Genomic DNA, 22677 nt, shown 5'->3' on the forward strand with positions numbered 1-22677 from the left:
TATTTATTCCTTATAATGACAATGAATAAATGAATATTTAACTGAGCATATTAGCAACAATGCAAAATAATTTCTCTAAATCTGATTCTGCTTCTTATTTGATATATAATGTAAAATCTTGAATAAGAAAAATTCTCAGTGCTAAATCAAATGGGATATTTCTGATGTAAGCACAGTAGAATGTTGTCATATTATAAAGGAAATTCTTTAATAATATTTTAGAAGACTATAAAATTATACCGCTTCTCCCTCAGCCTTGTCTCTGATGCACCAAACACTGTTATTTTTGTTGAGAATTTTACCACTCTACCTTCTGAGTAAAAAGAATAGATTCTAGGTAATCTCCTCTCTCCCTTTCTAGACAAGGGACGGGCCTGCACAATGGCCTCAGAAGTCCACATGCCAGGCCCTGTTTGCCTCATTGAGAATGTGAAAGGGCAACTGGTAGCCAATCAGGAGGCTTTGAGGATCCTGTCTGCCATCAAGCAGCCAGTGGCGGTGGTGGCCATCGTGGGTTTCTACTGCACAGGCAAATCCTACTTGATGAACAGGCTGGCTGGAAAGAATGCAGGTGAGTGCCTCCAACTATGCTATGCTGGTACCCTTGTGCCCACTCACATTGTCTGCTACTTGCATGAGAGTGTGAATAATTTAATCTTTTGGTCATAGTTGGATGTTGGCATCCCTTTTGTCATTGTTATTGTTGCTTTATCTGTTTGCTTTGTTTTTGAGACAAGGTCTTGCTTTAGGGCACAAGCAGGCCTTTAATTCAGTACATAGTCTTGTCTGATCTTGAACTTATGATCTAACCTTGGCCTCCTGAGTGCTGTTGGCCTGCACCTCCTCATCTAACTCTTGGTTTCCCTTCTTAAACCACAGCTGGTTCCTTTCCTAGAAGCAGAAAGGAGGTAGTAAAGATGAACTAATTTACATGTTAATTAGCATTAACGCATTGATAACATGTTCAAGTAACATCAGTGGGTCTTTAATGCTTAAAAAGTTTGCCTGTATCTGGATTATATGTGTTGACTTTTTTTATTGTAAAATAAATAAGATTTATCTTTGTGATTGTTTTTAAGTACACTTTTCTGTGCTAAATGTATACATCTGTGTATCTCTCTTCCCTCCTTCTCTAGAACTAGCTCATTGTCCACCCTATCTCAATCCTCCACATGCACTGTCTATTAATACAAATGTCCTAGGAATGTCGTTTAAGTGGGATTCTATAAAATATGGGGGTTTTGTTATTGGTTCTTTCACTTAGCATGATACCTTTAAGTTTTCTCACCTTGAGAAAAGTATATCAAAATGTTCTTTCTTTTTGAGCTTCATTGGTAAAATATGTCTTAATTACAACATCCATTCACCTGTAAACAGGACAGTTGAGTACTCTGAACCATGCCATGAAGATGGCTATAAAGACACCTATCTGAGGCCAGGTTTTTTTAGTCTTATCATGGATAAAATGCCTGATGGCAGCAATGGAAGGAAGAAGGATTTGCTTTGCCTCACATTTCAGGGGATATCAGTCCACTATGTCTGGGGAGACAGAACTTTGTGGCTATATGTGTAGTGGTAGGAGTTTGTGGCTTGTTCATATCAAGAACCAAGAAAGCAGAGAGCAGAGGACCTTAAGCAAGGCCAGTAAGAACCTTCAAAGGCCTGCCCTCTCCCAGTCAAGTTCTACCTCCTAATGCTTCCACAGGTCCCAACACAATACCACTAAGTGTGTACCAAGTGTTCAAATACATGAGCCTGCAATGGACATTTTACATTCAAAAAAGGATCATTCTTCCCTGGCCTCAAAATGCAGTTGGACTTGTTATGGACTTGTTACTCATCCCCAAATGAATTCACAGAGCCTGGATTCTGATGAAAATTTCATGAGTTCTTTAATGTACAAACTCGAGTTTGGATCACAATTCCAGCAAATCCATGCAGTGGGTAAGAGAAGTTCAGTGGTGAGCCTGGGAAAGGGGAGAACTTTTGAAGGTGAAATGCCATAATCAGGGGAGTTCATGTCTTTTTGCCTTGGGACTGGGTAAGGAGGGCATAGGGAAAGGTAGTTTCTAAAACTATTGATCAGTTTTGGGGCATGAAAATTTTAACAAAGAGCCATTAATAACTGACAAGGTATCTTCAAGGACAGGATGCCTCCTAGGATCATCTGGACTTTGTTAAATTTTATGGCCCTGTTCCCTAGCTCCTTAATTGGCTATTTTCAGGGTATCCATTCAAATTCCACTATTGCAGAGTATTTCTGGAGCTGAGAATGCTGCCCCTTGCTTATTGTATGTCTTGAGATGAAGTCCTTTATTTAAAATGAGGCTTGCAAAGTCAGATTCTCACAGACCCAAAAAGTACCCATAGTCTTAAAGTTCTGATAGTGTACAAAAGTCCACCAACTCATCTAAGACTTAAGGCAACTTGTAATATACATTGACACAGAATAAACATCCCCAATGCCAGTATTGAGGAGAATAGCAAGAAAAGTATACACTATAGCAAGACTGAACCAGTATGGACAAACGCCTAGCCCTGTAGCTCCATGTGCAGCATATAAGGCATATGGTGGCTTTCTCTAGATAACATTAACTTGCTCTAGGGTCCGGCTGTTTATAGAACACAAGGGCTCTCTCTAGGGCTGTGTGCACTCAGTGACGCCAGCTTTCCTCAGTGAACATCGCACAGTCTTGGCTTCTCTAACTTCCTGGGATCTCCATTGTTACTTCAGCTTTACCCTCACAGCCTCACACACAGTGAGCTCATGAGATTCATATTGCTCTTTGGCCTGCTACACACTCTTCTGGGACTTTGTTTACAAGGTCGGATGCCTTGTGACTGTTGTATTCTGCATATCTGAAAACTGAATTTCTGTTATGTCTCTGATTGTGATATCAGAACTAGCTTTGGTTTTGGCTAATTCCGTGGACCTTGTTTGTGCCGAGTTTCACATCAATATTTATAATTTATTATTATTTTACATGTATGGATATTATGTATGAGTATTTTGCCTGTGTACCACATGCATGCCTGGCATTCACAGATGTTAGAAGGGGCATAGGGTTCCTTGAAACTATAGTTATAGGCAGTTGTGAGTTGTTGCATAGATGCTGAGAACCATACTCTGGTCCTCTGCAAGAGCAGCAGGCACACTTAATCACTGAGGCATCCTCCCTGATCAATTATGCCAATTTTATCATCATTTTCTTAAAGCACTTGTTTCCACATGTCTAATCCCTCATTTCCTCTCTGTTTTTCAGGTTTCTCTCTGGGCTCCACAGTGCAGTCTCACACCAAGGGGATCTGGATGTGGTGTGTCCCTCATCCCCAGAAGCCAGACCACACTCTAGTTCTGCTTGATACTGAGGGCCTGGGGGATGTTGAGAAAGTAAGGATTGAGGGCTCAGTGTGCAATTTATCCCCTCATCTCTGAATATTATATACTGTTATCTATGTTGCTTTAAAACCTAGTATGTTCATTTTCATTTATATTGTGTTTTCATGTGCATGTGTACATGCATGCATGCATTGTAAGTATATGTGTGAGTGCATTATATGTGCATGGTACATGAACTTCATTGCACATACAGAGGTTAGAGTACATTTGGGTGCAGTTACTTTTTCCACCATGTGGGTTCTAAGGACTTAAGTAGGACTGTAAGCTTTGTAGTTTTTCACCCAGAGTTTAAACTTCATTGTAGCATCATTTTCATTTTTACTTACGTGACATGCCGTCATGTGTGGTTAACAAAGAGGAGGGAACTAGTCATAAGACCTGATCATAGAACAGCAGGGTGCTAGTCTTCAGTATTGAAACACTAACAACAGACTAAGAAGCACTAGTGAGAAGCATCAAAAATAAAACCACAAACCAAAAGAACAACCACCCTACAAGTACTGTGGATGGTATTTGCAGGTTTCCTGCTGTTTCTTTTCTTTTGTATTGTACCACGCATAGGTCACAAAGGTTTCATTTTTTTAACCTTAGTGAAACTCTAAAATCCCTTTTAATGAAGTGAATATATTTTATCATTACTCATCTGGAAAGTGACATGAGAACAAAACATACCCCTGATCCATGTGTATTCTGACTTCCAGGGTGACAACCAGAATGACTGCTGGATCTTTGCCCTCGCTATACTTCTAAGCAGCATATTTGTGTACAACAGTATGGGAACCATTAACCAGCAGGCCATGGACCAACTTCAGTATCCTTTATGTGGTTCCAAAGAGCACCAGCGTGGGGTGATGTTTTGCTTATGATCTAACGAATAAAATTTGCCTGAGGATCAGAGTATAGAGCTAAGCCAATAGTCAGCTACAGAGGCCAGGCGGTGGCCTTTAATCCCAGTACTCGGGAGACAGAGGCAGACAAATCTCTGTGATTTCAAGGCCACCATGGGCTACATGAGATTAATTCAGTCTCCAAGATAAACAGAGTCAGATGGTGATAGCTCATACCTTTAATCCCTGCACTAGGGAGGTGTAGACAGGAGTGATATGGTCGGGTGGAGAGAGGAATATTAGGAGGAGACAGGAGCTCAGAGCACTCAGTCTGAGGATTTGTAGGAACAGGATCTCCCCTTTGGTCTGAGAACTCAGCAGAGAGGAAAACTGGTGGCTGCTCTGCTTCTCCGATCGTTCAGCACTAACCTTCCTTCCTCCCAGAGCTCTCTCTGTCCACAACTCCCTGCTATGCCTCCTGCCTAGTAATTGGCTGCTTAGTTTTTTTCTAAACCAATCACAATGACACATTTTCAAACAGTGTAAAGGAATATTCTGCAATGTATGTACGTAAACTATTCATACTGATGTTAAGAACAAGGTGAATGAAACTTTGGGGCTAGGGTTTGGGAAAAAGTAGAACTAATACTTGATGGAGACCCTGGAACTTTGGCTGGTGCTTTGGTTGTTTCATGGGTTTTCCTTAATTAGCCATTCAGCTATGTGACAGAACTGTCAGACAGAATCAGAACAAGATCCTCATCTGACCAGGATGAGGTAGAGGACTCAGATGAGTTTGTGAGCTTCTTCCCGGACTTCGTGTGGGCTCTGAGGGACTTCTCTCTTGAGCTGAAAGCAAATGGAGAAATTATTTCTCCAGATGAATACCTAGAGAATTCCCTGAGGCTTATACAGGGTAAGAGACTTAGCAACTACTAAATGGGATGTGAAACAATAATAAAAATTTGTAGTTTTCAATCTATAATCTTCTTAACCTACAGTTTCTATTTCTTCTAGCAAGCTACTCCTAAGACTAGTGCTTAATGTATTATTTAATAGATTGAGTTAAACATTTCTCTTTTGTTCTAGGAGCAAATATATTTTATGCACCTTTTCCTGCACCATGATCAATTTGAGTTTCCTGCTTTGGACTTGTTTTTATGCTAAAACACAAAATAGAGTATACAATGATTATGTATTTTCAGATTATATATGTATATATGTTTGGAAAAGTGTGGCCCACACACAACTGTTTCCTGCCAGGTGTCTTTGGGAATGAAATGATGCTGTACTTGTGGCTTTGCATATTGTGTATACATATGGTCCAGGTACTCTAAGTGATTTGAACACTTAGAATAGAGGCCACTTTCCCTGCGAATCCTAAAAGAGCATTCAGGAAATTCCTAGACTGACAATCCTTAAAGCAGACAATTTCTCTTTTCTGTTCTTGTTTTGTATTTGTAGGATCTCACTCTGTGACTCAGGCTGGCCTCAATTTATAATCCTCCTGCTTCAGCTTTCAGCATGCTAGGATTTCAAAAGCTCATATGACTAAATTAAAAAACATATACTCTCCTTCTATATCCTGACTGAAAATCCTGATTTTGCTCCATCTAGGTACTGGCCAAAGAGATAAAGAACAAAAGTTTAATCTGCCTCGGCTCTGTATCCGCAAATTCTTCCCAAAGAAGAAATGCTTTGTCTTTGAGCGGCCAGCACATGGGAAGAAACTTGGTCAGCTGGAATCACTGCAAGATCAAGACCTGAACTCCAATTTCATGGAACAAGTGACAGAGTTCTGCTCCTATGTGTTCAGCTGTTCCAAGGTTAAAATGCTTTCAGGAGGCATCAAGGTCAATGGGCCACGTGAGTCTCTTCCCAGTCCTTCTGCTCACTGTCTAGGCCACAGCACCATGAGATGGCAAAGACCCATTTCCGCCATGAAGAAATATAGATCCATCACCACTGCAATGCTAAGCTGCAGGTGGTGCCAGCATTTATAATAGATTTTGTCTGTCACATTTTCTTGTTGGGAATAGAGAAAAGGGGGTAAAAGAAAAATAAATCCTTCTTAAATTACTCAGCAATCTGGTTCTGTGTTCATCAACATGATATCAACTAAATAAATGTGGTTCTTAATATGTAAGTACAAGAAAATCTGCATGGAGACAGTCATTGTCTCATCAGTGTATACAGTGAGCATGTGCCAATAACCTACAGATAGTATTTAGCAATGCCATTTTTTTTTTTGTAATCAACTTGTTGGAGAATTACTGACCGGGAAAGCATGTTTTATTGCCAAATTGGATGGAATGCTTACTATGGGAAGATCTGATGAACACAGGCAAACATTCTCCATGCATATGAGAGATGCCATCATGAATTAAAATGGGCACAAAAATCCCATGGACACAGGTTCTTGTAATCTTCATCCAGCATTCTTTGCCTTTGTTATCTTAAATACCTCATGAGAAGATCTTTGCCTGGAGGAAGATCTTATCTCATCAATGTGAGGTAGAGGTTGAGATGCTTCTGTCTGTCATTCTTCCAAATGATGTTAAGGACACTGGTGCTTTTAAGACATCAATGATAGACATATCCAGAATTACATAGATAAGTGTTTTCTTCATCCCCCTGTAGCAAACATTGTCATCTATTTTCTGTTTATAGGACTAGAGAGTTTAGTAGTAACCTATGTCAACACCATCAGCAGTGGTGGTCTTCCCTGCATGGAGAATGCTGTCCTGGCTTTGTCTAAGACAGAGAATGCAGCTGCAATGCAAAAGGCCATTGCCCATTATGACCAGCAGATGACCCAGAAGTTGCAGCTGCCCACAGAAAACCTCCAGGAGCTTCTGGACCTTCACAAGGCCAGTGAGAAAGAAGCCATCAAGATCTTCATGGAAAATTCCTTCAAAGATGTTAACCAAGTGTTCCTAACAGAATTAGTGGTAATAATTCTCTCATGTTTACCTGGATATAGATTTTGGAAGGCGAAGTGCTATGGGGGAATTGAAATGGGTGTTTGAGGGGGCCAACTGTTACTAGATTTTGAATTAGTAATAAGTACCCATTAATAATCACAATAATCAGAAATAATGGATTTTCATAGACTCAAAACTTTAAAACATTTCTCCTTCATGAATAACCTGGCAATGTGCCACTTCACTGAATTAAGTATAGAAAAATAAGTCATGTATGATCAAGCTGCATGTATAGTGTCTGTTGACTGATCCAATATTCAAGTCAATATCTTAAAAAACCGTAGCCTTAGCTATCAGAGGCAAACTAATGTTGAGCTATGTTCATTTTGTATTCCACCTTTAGTCCAGTCTGAAAAAAAAGATTACTTTGCTCTAAACTTCACAGTCAAGGAGTAAGGGGTGACATCAGTAAGCTGGCATCAGAGGAGGCAATGTAATTATAGTGAATGCTCATAGGTTTTCCTTTGTTTGTTTTGTGTTTGTTTATGTTTTGAGAAATGTTCCCAGAAACTTGTAACTCGGGCTTCTTTTCCTTCTTAATTTTTTTCTTTTCATTTTTACATTAAAGGCCAAGTTGGAAAGAAAGGGAGAAGAATTATATAAGAAGAATGTACAGGCATCCTCAGATCACTGCTCAGCTCTGCTTCAGAATATTTTCAGTCCACTAGAAGATGAAGTGAAGCAGGGCATTTATTCTAAACCAGGGGGATACTGTCTTTTTAGTAAGAAGATAAAGGAATTAAAGAAGAAGTACTCTGAGGAACCCAGAAAGGGGGTTCAGGTAACCAAGGTTATGTGAGTGTTCTGGGAAGCTGCTGACCTCCAGACTGCAGAGCTACACCCATAATGTCTGGGAGAGGATTATACTGTTTGCATACCACATATAAGGTCAACATCATATACAAGAAGATTATCACATGGAATGCTTCCTGCTTATCCATCAGAAAAATTACACTCACTCAACAATTGAGTTCACAGTGAACAATCACATTAGACACCAGTATGGCTGTACCCTGTGTTTTAGCTAGACTCTTTGTATTGCAAAAGACCCAAATGATACTCCTTATACAGAACATATAATTCATTACTTGACCTTTTAACAGGATTTAAAAGACAACTGGGTGAGGTAATATCTATGTCTTTCATCCATCACTCTTCTCCAGGCCCATACTTCCTTCCCTTTCTCATTCCTTCAAATAACTGTGTTCTCCAGAAGGGTTACAATAAACTCATCCCATCTAGTACCACATCACACTTAACTCCAATTTAGAACTGTTAGTCTAGCAAGATAATCTCTTTTATCCAGCATGGGTCTACAATAAAGACATTCCTTAGTGGGATGGGTCCATCCTGGATCATGTGATCATGCGCTTGTTTCTGTGACTGGAACTCCAAATACCAAAAGGCATCCTTAGAGGAATGGAGGGTAGAGAAACAGGCATAAAAGCATTCAGTAATTTCTGATATTAACTTTTTGTTTTCTGGACTTGAAGGCTGAAAAAGCTCTGCAGAAATTTTTGCAATCCAAGGAGAGTGTGACTGATGCAATTCTACAGACAGACAAGACTCTGACGGAAAAGGAAAAGGAGATTGAGTGTGAGTCACCAGTTAAGAGACTCTGTTCTCTTGAAAGCTGTGGAATGTTTAAATTACTTGTAAACCTGGGACCCTAAACCATAGCTAAAAACAAAGTTGTGTCTTACTGACTGCTGTCAGTCAAGGTAGTATTATGACGTCATCAGTATCAGTGTAGCAGGTAAGGAAGAAGAATAACACATGCTGCATTTTCGCCTTCCTTCTTGTCCCCCCCCCCCCAGTGGAGCATGTGGCTGCTGAAGCTGCACGGGCTACAGCAAAATTATTGGAGGTAGTGCATCAGAAGAAGAATCAGTTGATGAAAGAGAAAGAGAAGTTTTACCAGGAGCACGTGAAAGAGTTGACTGAGAAGATGGAGAAGGAACATGCCCAACTGAAAGAGAAGCAACAGCAGGACATTGAGCACAAGCTTCAGGTATTTAAATTGCATCATCATCTATATTCTCTTCATTTAAACATATCTAAAGTGTGTGTGTGTGTGTGTGTGTGTGTGTGTGTGCATTTGCTAATGTGATTTTAGTATATGTAAAGACCCAAAGAGGAAGTCAGATCCCCTGGGGCTTGAGTTAGAGGTGCTTGTGAGCCACCTGACTTGGAGGCTTGGAACTGAATTCTAGCCAGTAACACACACATTTCTGCTGAGTTATCTATCCAGTTTCTTGCTCTCTGTTCATCATGAAAGGTAATGAAGCCTAAAGGCTGGAGAAGCCTAATCTCTTGGGCTGTTTATTTCTAAGTTCTGCTTGAGTCTGTTGCTCATGTCTGGTGATTAAGATAGTAATGTGTAATGTTGTCACACTAAGCCATTTAGTAATATATGTTCATGGCAGCTATGCTCTTTATGTTTTTCTTTATTTCTTTTTAAGACTCCATGAACCAAGAACTATATTTGTATTATACAGAAGACAGGAACACAAGTTAATATAAGATTAAAAAGTATAGGGGGCTGGAGAGATGGCTCAGAGGTTAAGAGCATTGCCTGCTCTTCCAAAGGTCCTGAGTTCAATTCCCAGCAACCACATGGTGGCTCACAACACACATACACACATGCAAACATACACACAGACAGAATATTGTATACATAACAAATAAATAAATATTTAAAAAAAAAGATTAAAAAGTATACAGTCTAAGTACTTTGGGAAGTGGAGGCAAGAAGATCAAAAGGTCAAAATCATCCTCAGCTATATAATTTAAACCAACCAGGGAAATAGCCCCTGTCTCCCGATATGAACAAACATACAAACAAAAGGTCACTATTTTTTTTTCTTTTTTTTAAAGTAATTTTATTAAATTATAAAAGTTTCCATTTACGTCCCTCTTCCCAACACCCTCCCACTCCCCCCCTCTCCTCCTCCCTCTCTGTCCCTAAGGGCAGTCAGGGTTTCCAGCCCTGTGGGAAGTTCAAGTTCGTCCCCACTCCCTCCAGGTCCAGGAAGGTGAGTATCCAAACAGACTGGATCCCAAAAATCCAGTATATGCAGAGGAAACTAGTCCCAGTGTCATTGTCAATGGCTTCTCAGAAAGACTCCGGGCCAGCCACATTCAGAGAATCCGGCCACATTCAGAGACTCTGGTTGGATCACGTGCTCGTTCAGTCGCAGTCCAACTGCCCTTGGTAAACTCTCATTAGATCCGACCCCTTGTATCAGTGGGTGATAGCATCCCTCGCAGTCCTTCGTCATTTTCTTCGTCCTTCTGCTCCTCATTTGGACCTTGGGGGGCTCAGTCCGGTGCTCCAATGTGGGTCTCCGTCTGTATCGTCATCCATCGCCAGATGAATGATCTGGGACTCTTGACTATTTCCTACCTCCTGGCGGATAGCTAGATAATCTTCATCAGGTTCGTCTTCTTATTTAGCTTCTCTAGGATCACGAATAATAGGCTCAAAGACCTTTAAATTATGTTTAGAATCCACTTATGAGTGAATACATACCGTGTTCCTCTTTTTGGGTCTGGCTTACCTCACTCAGTAAAGCGTTTTCTATGTCCATCCATTTGCATGCAAAATTCAAGATGTCATTATTTTTTACCACTGAGTAAAACTCTAATGTGTATATGTTCCACACCTTTTTTAACCATTCTTCTATTGAGGGGCACCTAGGCTGTTTCCAGGTTCTGGCTATTACAAATAGTGCTGCTATGAACATAGTTGAACAAATGTTTTTGTAGTATGCTAGGGAATCTCTAGGGTATATTCCCAAGAGTGGAATTGCTGGGTCCTGAGGGAGGTTGACTCCCAGTTTCCTGAGAAACCGCCACACTGATTTCCACAGTGGCTGCACAAGTTTGCATTCCCACCAACAATGGATGAGTGTTCCCCTCACCCCACGTCCTCTCCAGCATAGGCTATCATTGGTGTTTTTGACTTTAGCTATTCTGACAGGTGTAAGTTGGTATCTCAAAGTGGTTTTGATTTGCATTTCCCTGATCGCTAAGGAGGTTGAGCATGACCTTAAGTGTCTTCTGGCCATTCGAAGTTCATCTGTTGTGAATTCTCTGTTCAGTTCAGTACCCCATTTTTTAATTGGGTTAATTAGAGTTTTAGTGCCTAGTTTCTTGAGTTCTTTGTATATTTTGGAGATCAGACCTTTGTCTGATGAGGGGTTGGTGAAGATCTTCTCCAAGTCAGAAGGCAGCCTTTTTGTCTTACTGACAGTGTCCTTTGCTTTACAGAAGCTTCTCAGTTTCAGTAGATCCCATTTATTCTTTGTTTCTCTTATTGTCTGTGCTGCTGGGGTCCTGCTTAGGAAGAGGCCTCCTGTGCCTATATCTTGTAGACTACTTCCCACTTTCTCTTCTATCAGGTTCAAAGTGGACGGATTAATGTTGATGTCTTTAATCCATTTGGACCTGAGTTTTGTGCATGGTGATATGTATGGATCTACTTTCATCCTTCTACAGGTTGACATCCAGTTATGACAGAACCATTTGTTAAAGATGCTTTCCTTCTTCCATTGTATACCTTTAGCTCCCTTGTCAAAAATTAGGTGCTCATAGGTTTGTGGGTTAATATCCGGGTCTCCTATTCGATTCCAAAGGTCGATTTCTCTGTTCTTATGCCAATACCAAGCTGTTTTCAATACGGTAGCTCTGTAATAGAGTTTGAAGTCAGGGATGGTAATGCCTCCTGACGTTCCATTATTGTATAAGATTGTTTTGGCTATCCTGGGTTTTTTGTTTTGCCATATAAACTTGATTATTGTTTTCTCAAGGTCTGTGAAGAAGTTTGATGGGATTTTGATGGGGATTGCATTGAATCTATAGATTGCTTTTGGTAGAATTGCCATTTTTACTATGTTGATCCTCCCAATCCAAAAACAAGGGAGATCTTTCCATTTTCTGGTATCCTCCTCAATTTCTTTCTTCAAAGACTTAAAGTTCTTGTCAAATAGGTCTTTCACTTCCTTGGTTAGAGTAACCCCAATATATTTTATGCTATTTGTGGGTATCGTGAAAGGTGATGTTTCTCTGATTTCCCTCTCAGCTTCTTTATCCTTTGTGTATAGGAGGGCCACTGATTTTTTGGAGTTGATCTTGTATCCTGCCACGTTACTAAAGGTGTTTATCAGCTGTAGGAGTTCTTTGGTAGAGTTTTTGGGGTCACTTATGTACACTATCATATTGTCAGCAAATAACGAAAGTTTAACTTCATCCTTTCCAATTCGAATCCCCTTGATCTCCTTATGTTGTCTTATTGCTATTGCTAGAACTTCAAGCACTATATTGAAGAGGTATGGAGAGAGTGGACAGCCTTGTCGTGTTCCTGATTTTAGTGGAAAGGCTTTGAGTTTCTCTCCATTCAATTTGATGTTAGCTGTCGGCTTGCTGTATATTGCTTTTATTATATTTAGGTATGATCCTTGTATCCCCAGTCTCTCCAACACCTTTATCATAAATGGGTGTTGAATTTTGTCAAATGCTTTTTCAGCATCCAATGAAATGATCATATGGTTTTTTTCTTTCAGTTTATTTATATGATGGATTACATTGATAGATTTGCGTATGTTGAACCAGCCCTGCATCTCTGGGATGAAGCCTACTTGATCATAATGAATAATTTTTCTAATGTGTTCCTGGATTCGGTTTGCCAGGATTTTATTGAGAATTTTCGCGTCGATGTTCATGAGTGAGATTGGCCTGTAATTCTCTTTCTTGGTTGTGTCTTTATGTGGTTTTGGTATTAAGGTAACTGTAGCTTCATAAAAGGAGTTTGGCAATGACTCTTCTGTTTCTATATTATGGAATACATTAAGGAGTATAGGAATTAGCTCTTCCTGGAAGTTCTGGTAGAATTCTGCATTGAAACCATCTGGTCCTGGGCTTTTTTTGGTAGGGAGATTTCTGATAACAGCTTCTAATTCTTCACGACTGACAGGTCTATTTAGATTGTTCACCTGTTCTTGGTTCAACTTTGGTATATGGTACTTATCTAAAAAAATGTCCATTTCTTTTACATTTTCCAACTTTGTGGGATATAAACTTTCGTAGTAAGATCTAATGATTCTCTGAATTTCCTCTGTGTCTGTGGTTATATCCCCCTTTTCATTTCTGATCTTATTAATTTGCATGTGCTCTCTCTGCCGTTTGATTAGTTTGGATAGGGGTTTGTCAATCTTGTTGATTTTCTCCAAGAACCAGCTTTTTGATTCATTGATTCTTTGGATTGTTTTCTGTGTTTCTATTTTGTTGATTTCAGCCCTCAGTTTGATTATTTCCAGTCTTCTACTCCTCCTGGGTGAATCAGCTTCTTTTTTTTCTAGAGCTTTCAAGTGTGCTGTTAGGTCTCCAATGTGTGCTTTCTCCGTTTTCTTTAGTTGGGCACCTATTGCTATGAACTTTCCTCTTAGCACTGCTTTCATAGTGTCCCATAGGTTTGAGTATGTTGTGTCTTTGTTTTAATTAAATTCAAGGAAGACTTTAATTTCTTTCTTAATTTCGTCCTTGACCCAGGGGTGATTTAGTAGTTGACTGTTCAACTTCCATGAGTTTGTTGACTTCCTGGGAGTAGCATTGTTGTTGAATTCTAATTTTAATCCATGGTGATCTGACAAGACACAGGTGGTTACTAATATTTTTTTATATCTGTGGGAGTTTGCTTTGTTACCGAGTATGTGGTCAATCTTCGAGAAGGTTCCATGAACTGCAGAGAAGAAGGTATATTCTTTCCTATTTGGGTGGAGTGTTCTATAGATGTCTGTTAAGTCCATTTGATTCAATACCTTCAATAAATCTCTTAATTCTCTGTTTGGTTTCTGTCTGATTGACCTGTCCATTGGTGAGAGAGGAGTGTTGAAGTCTCCTACTATTAGCGTGTGTGGTTTGATGACTGCCTTGAGTTCTAGAAGAGTTTCTTTTACATATGTGGGTGCCTTTACATTAGGGGCATAGATATTCAGGATTGAGACTTCTTCCTGATGAGTTGTTCCTGTTATGAGTATGAAATGTCCATCTCCATCTCTTCTGATTGATTTTAGTTTGATGTAGATTTTGTTAGATATTAGAATGGCCACACCCGCTTGTTTCTTAGGTCCATTTGCTTGGAAAACCTTTTCCCAACCCTTTACTCTGAGTAGGTGTCTGTCTTTGTGGTTGAGGTGTGTTTCTTGTAAACAGCAGAATGTTGGATCCTGTTTTCGTATCCAATCTCTAAGTCTGTGCCTCTTTATAGGTGAATTGAGTCCCTTGATATTAAGAGATATTAATGACCGTTGGTTGTTGACTCCAGTCATTTTTTTGGGGCGTAATAGAGTGTATGTGTTTTCCTTCTTTGAATTGTGCTAGTGAAGGGTCGCTAGATGTCTGAATTATTGTAGTCAGTGTTGGCAATGTTGGATTCCTTGGGATGTAATTTTCCTTCTAGTATTCTCTGTAAGGCTGGATTAGCAGTTACGTATTGTTTAAATTTGTTTTTATCCTGGAATATTTTGTTTTCTCCGTTGATAGTGAACGAAAGCTTGGCTGGGTAAAGTAGTCTGGGCTTGCATCCATGGTCCCTTAATTTCTGCAGTACCTCTATTCAGGACCTTCTGGCTTTCATGGTTTCTATAGAGAAGTCTGGTGTAAGTCTGATAGGTTTACAAAAGGTCACTATTTATATGATACATACAACAAATTAAACTATGGTTCCCATAGTGGAATCCACATGGTAGTTTTCTGTCTTACTGGTGTGAATTTATTCCTGAGAGTGTGTTTATGAGGAGAGGAACTCCTCAGCCCTAACAGTCATGTGATTCTCTGTCTCTCCTCTTTCCTGTACTCTGTTCCAAATTTGTGTTTAGCCAGAAGCTCTCAAGATCTGGAAGGCTACACTAAATTTCTTCCTTCCTTCCTTCCTTCCTTCCTTCCTTCCTTCCTTCCTTCCTTCCTTCCTTCCTTCCTTTCCTCCTCCTCCTCCTCCTCCTCCTCTTCCTCCTCCTCCTCCTTCTTCCCCACCCTCTCTCTTATTTTTACTCTCTCTCTTTGTCTTTGTGTGTGTGAACATGCATGTGTATGTTAGTGTCTCTTCATGTGTGCACATAGATGTGAAGACTGGATGCACTTCCAATCTTCCTTCATCACTCACAACCATATTTTTTGAGACAGGGTCTCTCACTGAACCTTGAACTCAATGATGGGGCTAGCCTAACTAGCCAACGAACTTCAGGAATCTGCCTACATCTGCCTTCCTAGCGTGGTATTACAGAACTGTGCTGCATCTAACTTTTACTCGGGTGCTCAGGATTTCAGCTTAGGTCCTATGCTTGTGCAGCAGGCATGCTACTGACAGTCATCCCCCAGCCTCTAGACTACATTTCTTAGTGTAAGTTTCAGAGGCTTAGTTAGATTTTAAGAATTCATTCCTGTGCTGCATATTTATATAAGATATGAGTAGGTAGATGTATTAAAGTCATTAATGCTAAAATCTGAAGTCAAAAACAAAATTAAGATTACCTACAGGGACCATAGACAACCAATGAGGAAAAAACCCTCATATTATCTTTTTTTTAGTAGTAGTAACCACAGCTGCCCAAGAAAAATCGCAATTTGGGGTATGGGGATAAAAACGTCCAAAAGGGAAAATAAAAGAAAACCTTTGAATATCAAAATTTATTTATGACTAAAAACAGGTTAAATTATAATAAAATTAAGGTTAGAGAAAAATTTAAGAAATTAAATGATAAGGATAATTCATATGGAATTATGAATAGTATAGAACACGGGGATATGTTCAATAACTCATTGTTTTCACTTGTCACTTTTTAGGAACAGGCTCGACTACTGAATGAGGAATTTCAGCAGGAGCGCAAAAGGCTTCAAGATGAGATAAAGAATCTCCAGACAAGGGAACCAAAGTGGAAACTGACCATACTCTAAAGGCCTAGCAAACAGTGCTGTCCTGGGTTACAGAGCACAACTAAACATGGTGTTTAATGGGGACATAGTGTCACTCCACTTGGTATTAGTTGAGTCCTGTATCAGAAAATAAAAAATCTGCAATGGTGTTCAGTGCGATCATTGAAATCATGTTTATTTCCCTGTATAATTGAATATCAAGGATATCATTGTGTCTCTAACACAAGAGACGTATCGATGATCTCTAGGAAACAAAGGAACATTGAGTACATTCATAAATGGTGGCATATAATTTGGAACCAAGTTGTCCAAGGGCGCTTTGGGAGAGTCATTGTAATGCATTATTTATCTTAATCTTAGATGTATGAGTATGTGCATGTATGAGTATTTTGTCTGTGTGTCAGGTGCATGCTTGGCATTCACAGATGTTAGAAGAAAAAGCACAGGGCCTGGCATATGGACCTCTGAGGCCATTGTTCTTGCGAATCCTAGCAAGAAATAAAAGATTAACTAGAATCAGACCTTTAACTCACTAGTTAGAGTTATGAAATCCTTAAAAAACACAAAAGTACTGTGTGCATTAAAGACATAGACAAAGAAGAACCTGCGTAACTTTAGCATCTTATAGAATATTGTTAAAGAATTTCATTTAAAACGTAACTGTGACAATATCAGACTGCTCTCACAACACAAAAATTTCAATAAATTTGACATAGAAAGCTATTCTTATTAAAGTTTTAAAACTAGATAGACATCAAATAGAAAACAGAGTCAGATTTAGAGAAATAGTTTTATATTGCAGTTGTATATAATCAATTAAATATTCCTTAATTCATTAGCTTACTTTTGCAATGAATAAAGATATCCAGAAATTAGTGCTTCATTGTTTGATGCATACCTTTACAATAATTTCTACAGATTATGAAATATATTCATTCCCCCTATCTTAGTAGTTTTTCTCATGTCATGGGCACATGTCCCTATCCACAGAATTAGTTATATTAACAACATAAAGCTACAAAAAACTATTTATTTTATTCATTTTTCTGTTTTGTTTGCAAAATCTGTGATGATGCATTACAACGACTCTTCCAAGGACTTGATTGCGCAAGAGCAGTGATCCGAAATGCAGCTATACAGCCAATGAGCCTAAACCCAGAGAGGCTGTGAGAGCACCAATGCAAATACTAGATACTGCAGACCATAACTGTGATATAAACAGAAAGAAATCAGGGAGCTTGGGTGGCAACTGAGTTTGTCCATTTGCCTGTTCTTCTGCATGTATGACAAGGGCCAACTTTTCCATGTGCTGCAGCCAGAAAGGGATGGGGCCAGGTCTCTGACTCTCATGTGCCCAGACCCAGATATCTCATGCAACACAAGTAAGGGGTAGGACCAGTTCTTCAAGTAAGGCAGGGCCAATTCTACATAGTCTTCACATCAACATGGCCCTAGGTATAAACTTAGATGAGGGAAGTCTAAATGGCCTTTGGAGTTAACATGAGCCAAGGACATAAACCCAGGCATGGCCCTCTATGGCAGATTAGGCCATGACATCACCATGGCCTCAGGTGGCAGCACAGCCTATTCACATGGAGATGTTCCTCACCTTCAGGTCTACCTTTTTTCCATAGTGTACAGTTTTTTTTCTCTTTCTCTCTCATCCTTGATGTGGGACAACCAGTTTATAATTAATGTACGTCTTTGTGTGCTTCTTTGGGACTGGATAGCCGTGGGACCAGGCAGGACAGAAACCTCTGTCAACACATCTCTTCCCCACATAGTTGCTCATCTTAGTAGCACCTAATGTGATTGCTCTGAGTGGCAGTTGTGGAATGCTTCCAAGTCTTATGCCTTGCCTGTCTGCTCTAGCCTTTATTCTTAGGCCAAACTCCACCCGATACAAGTAAACTACTTTGGTACATTCCTGGATTTTATTTTCTAATAGTTTTATTGAGTTTCACATCTAAGTTAATGGAGGACCTTGATCTGTGGTTTCTCTGATTTGTCCTGTTTTTTTTTAACTTGTTTTGCTATCAAGACAATGCTGTTTTCATAGAATAAATTAGGAAATGCTTCCTTTCATATTTTGTTAAAGAAACTCTGTAGAATTTATATTATTTATTATTTGCAGGCACTGTAAGAATGTCTTCTGGGTCAAAAGAAGTATCTTTTAGGATTTTTTTAAACTTTAAACTTGATTTCTCGAGAGGTTGTAATTCACAAAACCTTTTTTATCCTTGAAAAGTGTGACAGTTAAGAGTATTGACTATAGATTTGACCTGATCTGGAATCTCCCAGGAGACACACCTGTAGATATGTCTATGATGGAGTTTCTGGATTGGACTAATGGAGTTTGGAGATCTTACTGTGGACAGAACAATTGCATGAGCTGGAGTTTCAGGCCAAATAAAAACAGATTGAATGACCAGTATTCATCTCACTCTGCTTCCTTAGTGTGGATGCAAAGTGACCATTTACCTTACACTCCTGGGGTCATAATAACCTGAACCATAACAAATTGTTCCTTGGGCTGGGTAATTTGTTGCAGCAATGATGGAAGTAACAAATACAGTGAGTTTTAGGGCTTTATGAGTTCTTTGTGATGCTAGTTGGTTTAACTGAACTGGAAATATTATTTACAGAGAGAAGTCAAATGCCTTGTTTAAAAATGTTCTTTGTTTATCACAAATTGCTTTTATAATTCTATTGCATTTATTCATTATACAGAGTGCTGTATCATAGGAGGATACTTTCATATCAGCATATCTTGTATGTTTAGAATATTCCCACAACCCCTACTCTTTTTCATGGCTTCCTTTTCCACTACTCCTCTTTGTTTTCCTAGAAGGTTTCACTTTGAATGTCATGTCATATACACTTAATAATTTAAGTATCTATATAGAGTCTTAAGATATATATTAAAGAAAACATTTATTTGTCCTTCAGAGTCTGATTTTGTTTGCTTAATATGATTTTTTTTCTAGTCCCATCCACTTCCAGCAATCAATCTAATGGAGTTCTCAATTGCTCTCCACCTTGTTTTAGAGACAGGTTTTCTCACTGAGAGTATACCACCATGTCTGGATTGTACGTGAGAGTTGGGATCTGAATTATGTCCTCCTGTGTATAGAGCAAGCACTTTACTTACTGAACCAGGCAACCCCATTCTGAGTTTTTAGTTTCTTTAAAAGATGGTAACCACCTAACTTATATTTTTCGAAGATGCGATAGTTAATCTATACTTCACAATACTAAGAGTTAGTCAAAATACGGAAAAATCATCTTTATTCTTCTTGGGGGAAAATCAACAAGATTTCATGTCCAGTTGCTAATAATAGGAAAAGTTTAGAATCAAGTTATTGACACAGATAAATCATCGAAGTTTGTTTCATATCCACAGATTACCCGTCATAATATAAAGTCCATCTTTAAACTTACAGCTCTACAACATGCTGAGTTGTCACAATGTTATTATATAACTCCTAAGATAAACCTTTTTCTTTTAGCTCTGGTTTAGGGTCATAGGATCACAAGGAATTTAAACATTCCACATATTTGCAGGGCACATAATCCCTTAACTTGTGCCTCACCTTCAATCTCCCTTTTCTTTCCTGAGAGTGTCTGCTCTGTTAGTAGCATCACTTACATCTTACTTGAACTGTAAAAATTTCTGTTGAGTTCTTAAAGCCATTGAATCCAGAAAACATTAAGTTAACAGCAGGAACAACTGCATGCTTTTGTTCCCTGCTCCCTACTCCATTCCCTCTAATGAGTCTCTTGGGGCTAAGAGTCCCAAACACAGATGCCAGATTCTCTGGCAAAAATGGCAGGGATAGAGCTGTATCTGCTGGACTTTCCATGGGTTGACGACCCAGACCTGACCCCTGGCCACCATGGAGAAATACACACACTGAGTCCGAAGTCTGTCACAGCAGGATCTCATTTTATTGCATCAGGCAGGAACTTATATAGGACTGAGATAGAGGGTGAAAACCTTGAGATAGGTTGAGGCAGAGCAAGGAATTTGGGCCAATAATGTTCTGTCATGTTAGTGGTGGCTGGGCAGAGGTGGGTTTAGGTTGGGCTGTGCTGAGTCACTCATATGCAGAAGTCATGGCCAAAGGCAGGTCTCCAAACTTGAGCTAGACTCAGGAAATTACACTGGGCCTCACGCCTGGGCCAATAAGGCCCAATATCTCCCACTTTTGTTTTTATTAGGAAGATTGAAGACATGGCCCCTGTCTTAGGTTGTCTCCCACATGGAGATCTTACCCGTTATTGAGTACCAGGTATCTCATTAATGAAGAATCCACTCCATGACCTGTCTTAAGTCATCCCAGCCTGTCTGAGATCTTACCCATTTCTGGTCAAGTGGAGGGTAGAAGAGGGGTTCTTATATGAGGATTACCAGTCATACAAGGAGCCAGACTCCTGTGTGGCTGCCTATAAAAGTATACCTCAAGCTGATGCCATTTAATTGCCTCCAATCTTTGGTGAATAATTGTAGATCTTATTGAACACACAAGGCCCAGTGGTAAGGAGGAGAATAAGGAAAAGAAAAGGGTCTGAGTAGGGGAAGAAAGCAGGGTAAGAATCCTTGAAGGCCTGTCCACAGGGGGTTATGTTGAAGGTCTTGCAGTCTTCTCTCTAGGTCTTCCTGAAGTTTTTTGATCTTCTCTCAGATGATCCCCAACTTGTTGGCATAAAACAAGAGCCTTTCCTGTAAGAACAAGCGATGGCTCCTTCTTCGGCAGTTAGAAGGTCTAACCCTCTTCTGTTTTGTAGGCAAAGCCAGTGTCAGATTAAGTACAGGAAAAACCATGCGGAGAAGAGATTCCATATGGATGACAAAGACAGGTCAGACTGACCTGTCTTTGACATCCATACAGTAATTAAGCTCTGGGTATTGGGCCAAGGCAAGTTGTCCTACAATTTCTCCAAGAGGCCAGCCCCAGGACCCATACTTGTTCGTGATGGGTGGTGGGACTGGTGGCCTGCTGACAGCCTGTGGAATACTGGTTAGAAGTGCCAGAAAGCATCCCACAGGTGAGGGGGACTGGGGAGTCAGCAGCATAATTTCTTTCAGCCTGAACTGGGCACTCCTCCCTAAACTTTTCACAAAGTCTTTCTCTTTGGAGGGCCTTGGTGGAAAGCAGCCCTTTAAGGCAGTGACAGTTGCAATGGCTCCCAGAGGGGAATTTCCACTTTCTCTATCTGAGCTCTCTGGATTAGACTTTCTACCCTGTTCCAGGTGTCCCAATCAAAGAGGCTGCCTTTGGTTAGCCATGGGACAACCCTGAGTAGGTAAGTCCATGTCTGGAGGGTTTGACTGTCAGAAAAATTAAAACCCCTGCTCTTAAGTAGGACCTGCAGGGACTCCAAAGTAGGGCTTTGCTTAAAAGAGGACTGCCCCATATTTAATGGGGGTACGTTCACCCTCTGACCGATTTGCCTGTCCTCAATTCCTCACACGGGGCACCAATCTGCTGTGTTCTCTAACAGAAAGGGCGGGAGCAAAGCCAGACCTGTCTGAATTTCCCTGGTGCTGAGTGTGATGGTGAGTGTCAACTATCCAGACCCCCCTCCCGACCCCTGGCCACTGGGGAGAAACACACACACACACACACACACACACACACACACACACACACACACACACAGTCAGGAATCTGACAAAGCAGGATCTCGGTATATTGCATTAGGCAGCAACTTATATGGGGCTGAGATAGAGGGTGGAAATCTTGGGGTAAAGAATAAGGGCCAGTAATATTCTTCCATGTTAGTAGTGGCTGGGCAGAGGTGGGTTTAGGTTGGGTTGTGCTGAGTCATTCATATAGGGATGTCATGGCCAAAGATAGGTCTCCAAAGTTCAGCAAGGTTTAGGAAGTTACACTGGGCCTCATGCCCAGGCCTTATGAGGCCCAACAAACAGAAGCAGGCACCCAGTCCAGGCTGGAGCCCATGAAAAAAAATCTTTTACTGAAGGCCTATGATAGAGAACAAAGATAGTGTTTTAAGACTAGGGCTCTAACTTTGGAGTTAATAGTGATGTGGTCACAGATGGAGAGAGTTTGTTGAAGATATAATCCATTGGGGGACAACAAAGAGATCAGAGAAAATAAGAAAGGAAGGGAAGTGTGGGGCTGGGGAAGAGTAATGGACAGATGGACATAGGATAATATTGCACTTGGCTGTCCTTTAAAACCAGTGGGAAGTCCAAACTGATGAATTACAAGTTTTGTTTAAGGAGCTATCATTGGGTCCTTTGCAACACAAAGAGTCCAGTTGAAACAGGGAGGCAGTCACACTGGTGGTTAATGTGATTGTCCAGTGTGAACTCAAGTGTTAGTGAGTGCACTGTCTCTGATGAGGAAGCAGGACATATCCAGTGTGACAGCCTTCACGTATGTGATGTTGAAGGAGCCTATGCCTGAAATGTCAACAGTAAGACCCTCTAACAGTATGTCTCTGGGGGACATACTACCATCTGAAAGAGGTCAGCAGCTTCCCAGAACACACACATGACCTTGGG

The 22677-nt window shown here is 40.2% G+C and overlaps 1 protein-coding gene across 1 annotated transcript; it reads left to right on the forward strand.

Annotated features, from left to right (window-relative positions):
- The first annotated feature begins 366 nt into the window (after positions 1-366).
- On the forward strand, positions 367-16295 carry LOC125412827 (guanylate-binding protein 1-like). The gene is made up of 10 exons (XM_087897507.1): positions 367-571; positions 3264-3391; positions 4102-4211; positions 4947-5143; positions 5845-6093; positions 6898-7178; positions 7780-7992; positions 8705-8807; positions 9029-9222; positions 16053-16295. The coding sequence occupies exons 1-10, from the start codon at positions 382-384 to the stop codon at positions 16161-16163; spliced, it is 1776 nt and encodes a 591-aa protein (XP_087753633.1). The 5' UTR covers positions 367-381; the 3' UTR covers positions 16164-16295.
- The last annotated feature ends 6382 nt before the right edge of the window (positions 16296-22677 follow it).

Source organism: Myodes glareolus, chromosome 17 (genome assembly GCF_982192425.1).
Source record: "Myodes glareolus chromosome 17, mMyoGla1.1, whole genome shotgun sequence".
In the NCBI taxonomy this organism is placed as follows: Eukaryota; Metazoa; Chordata; class Mammalia; order Rodentia; family Cricetidae; genus Myodes; species Myodes glareolus.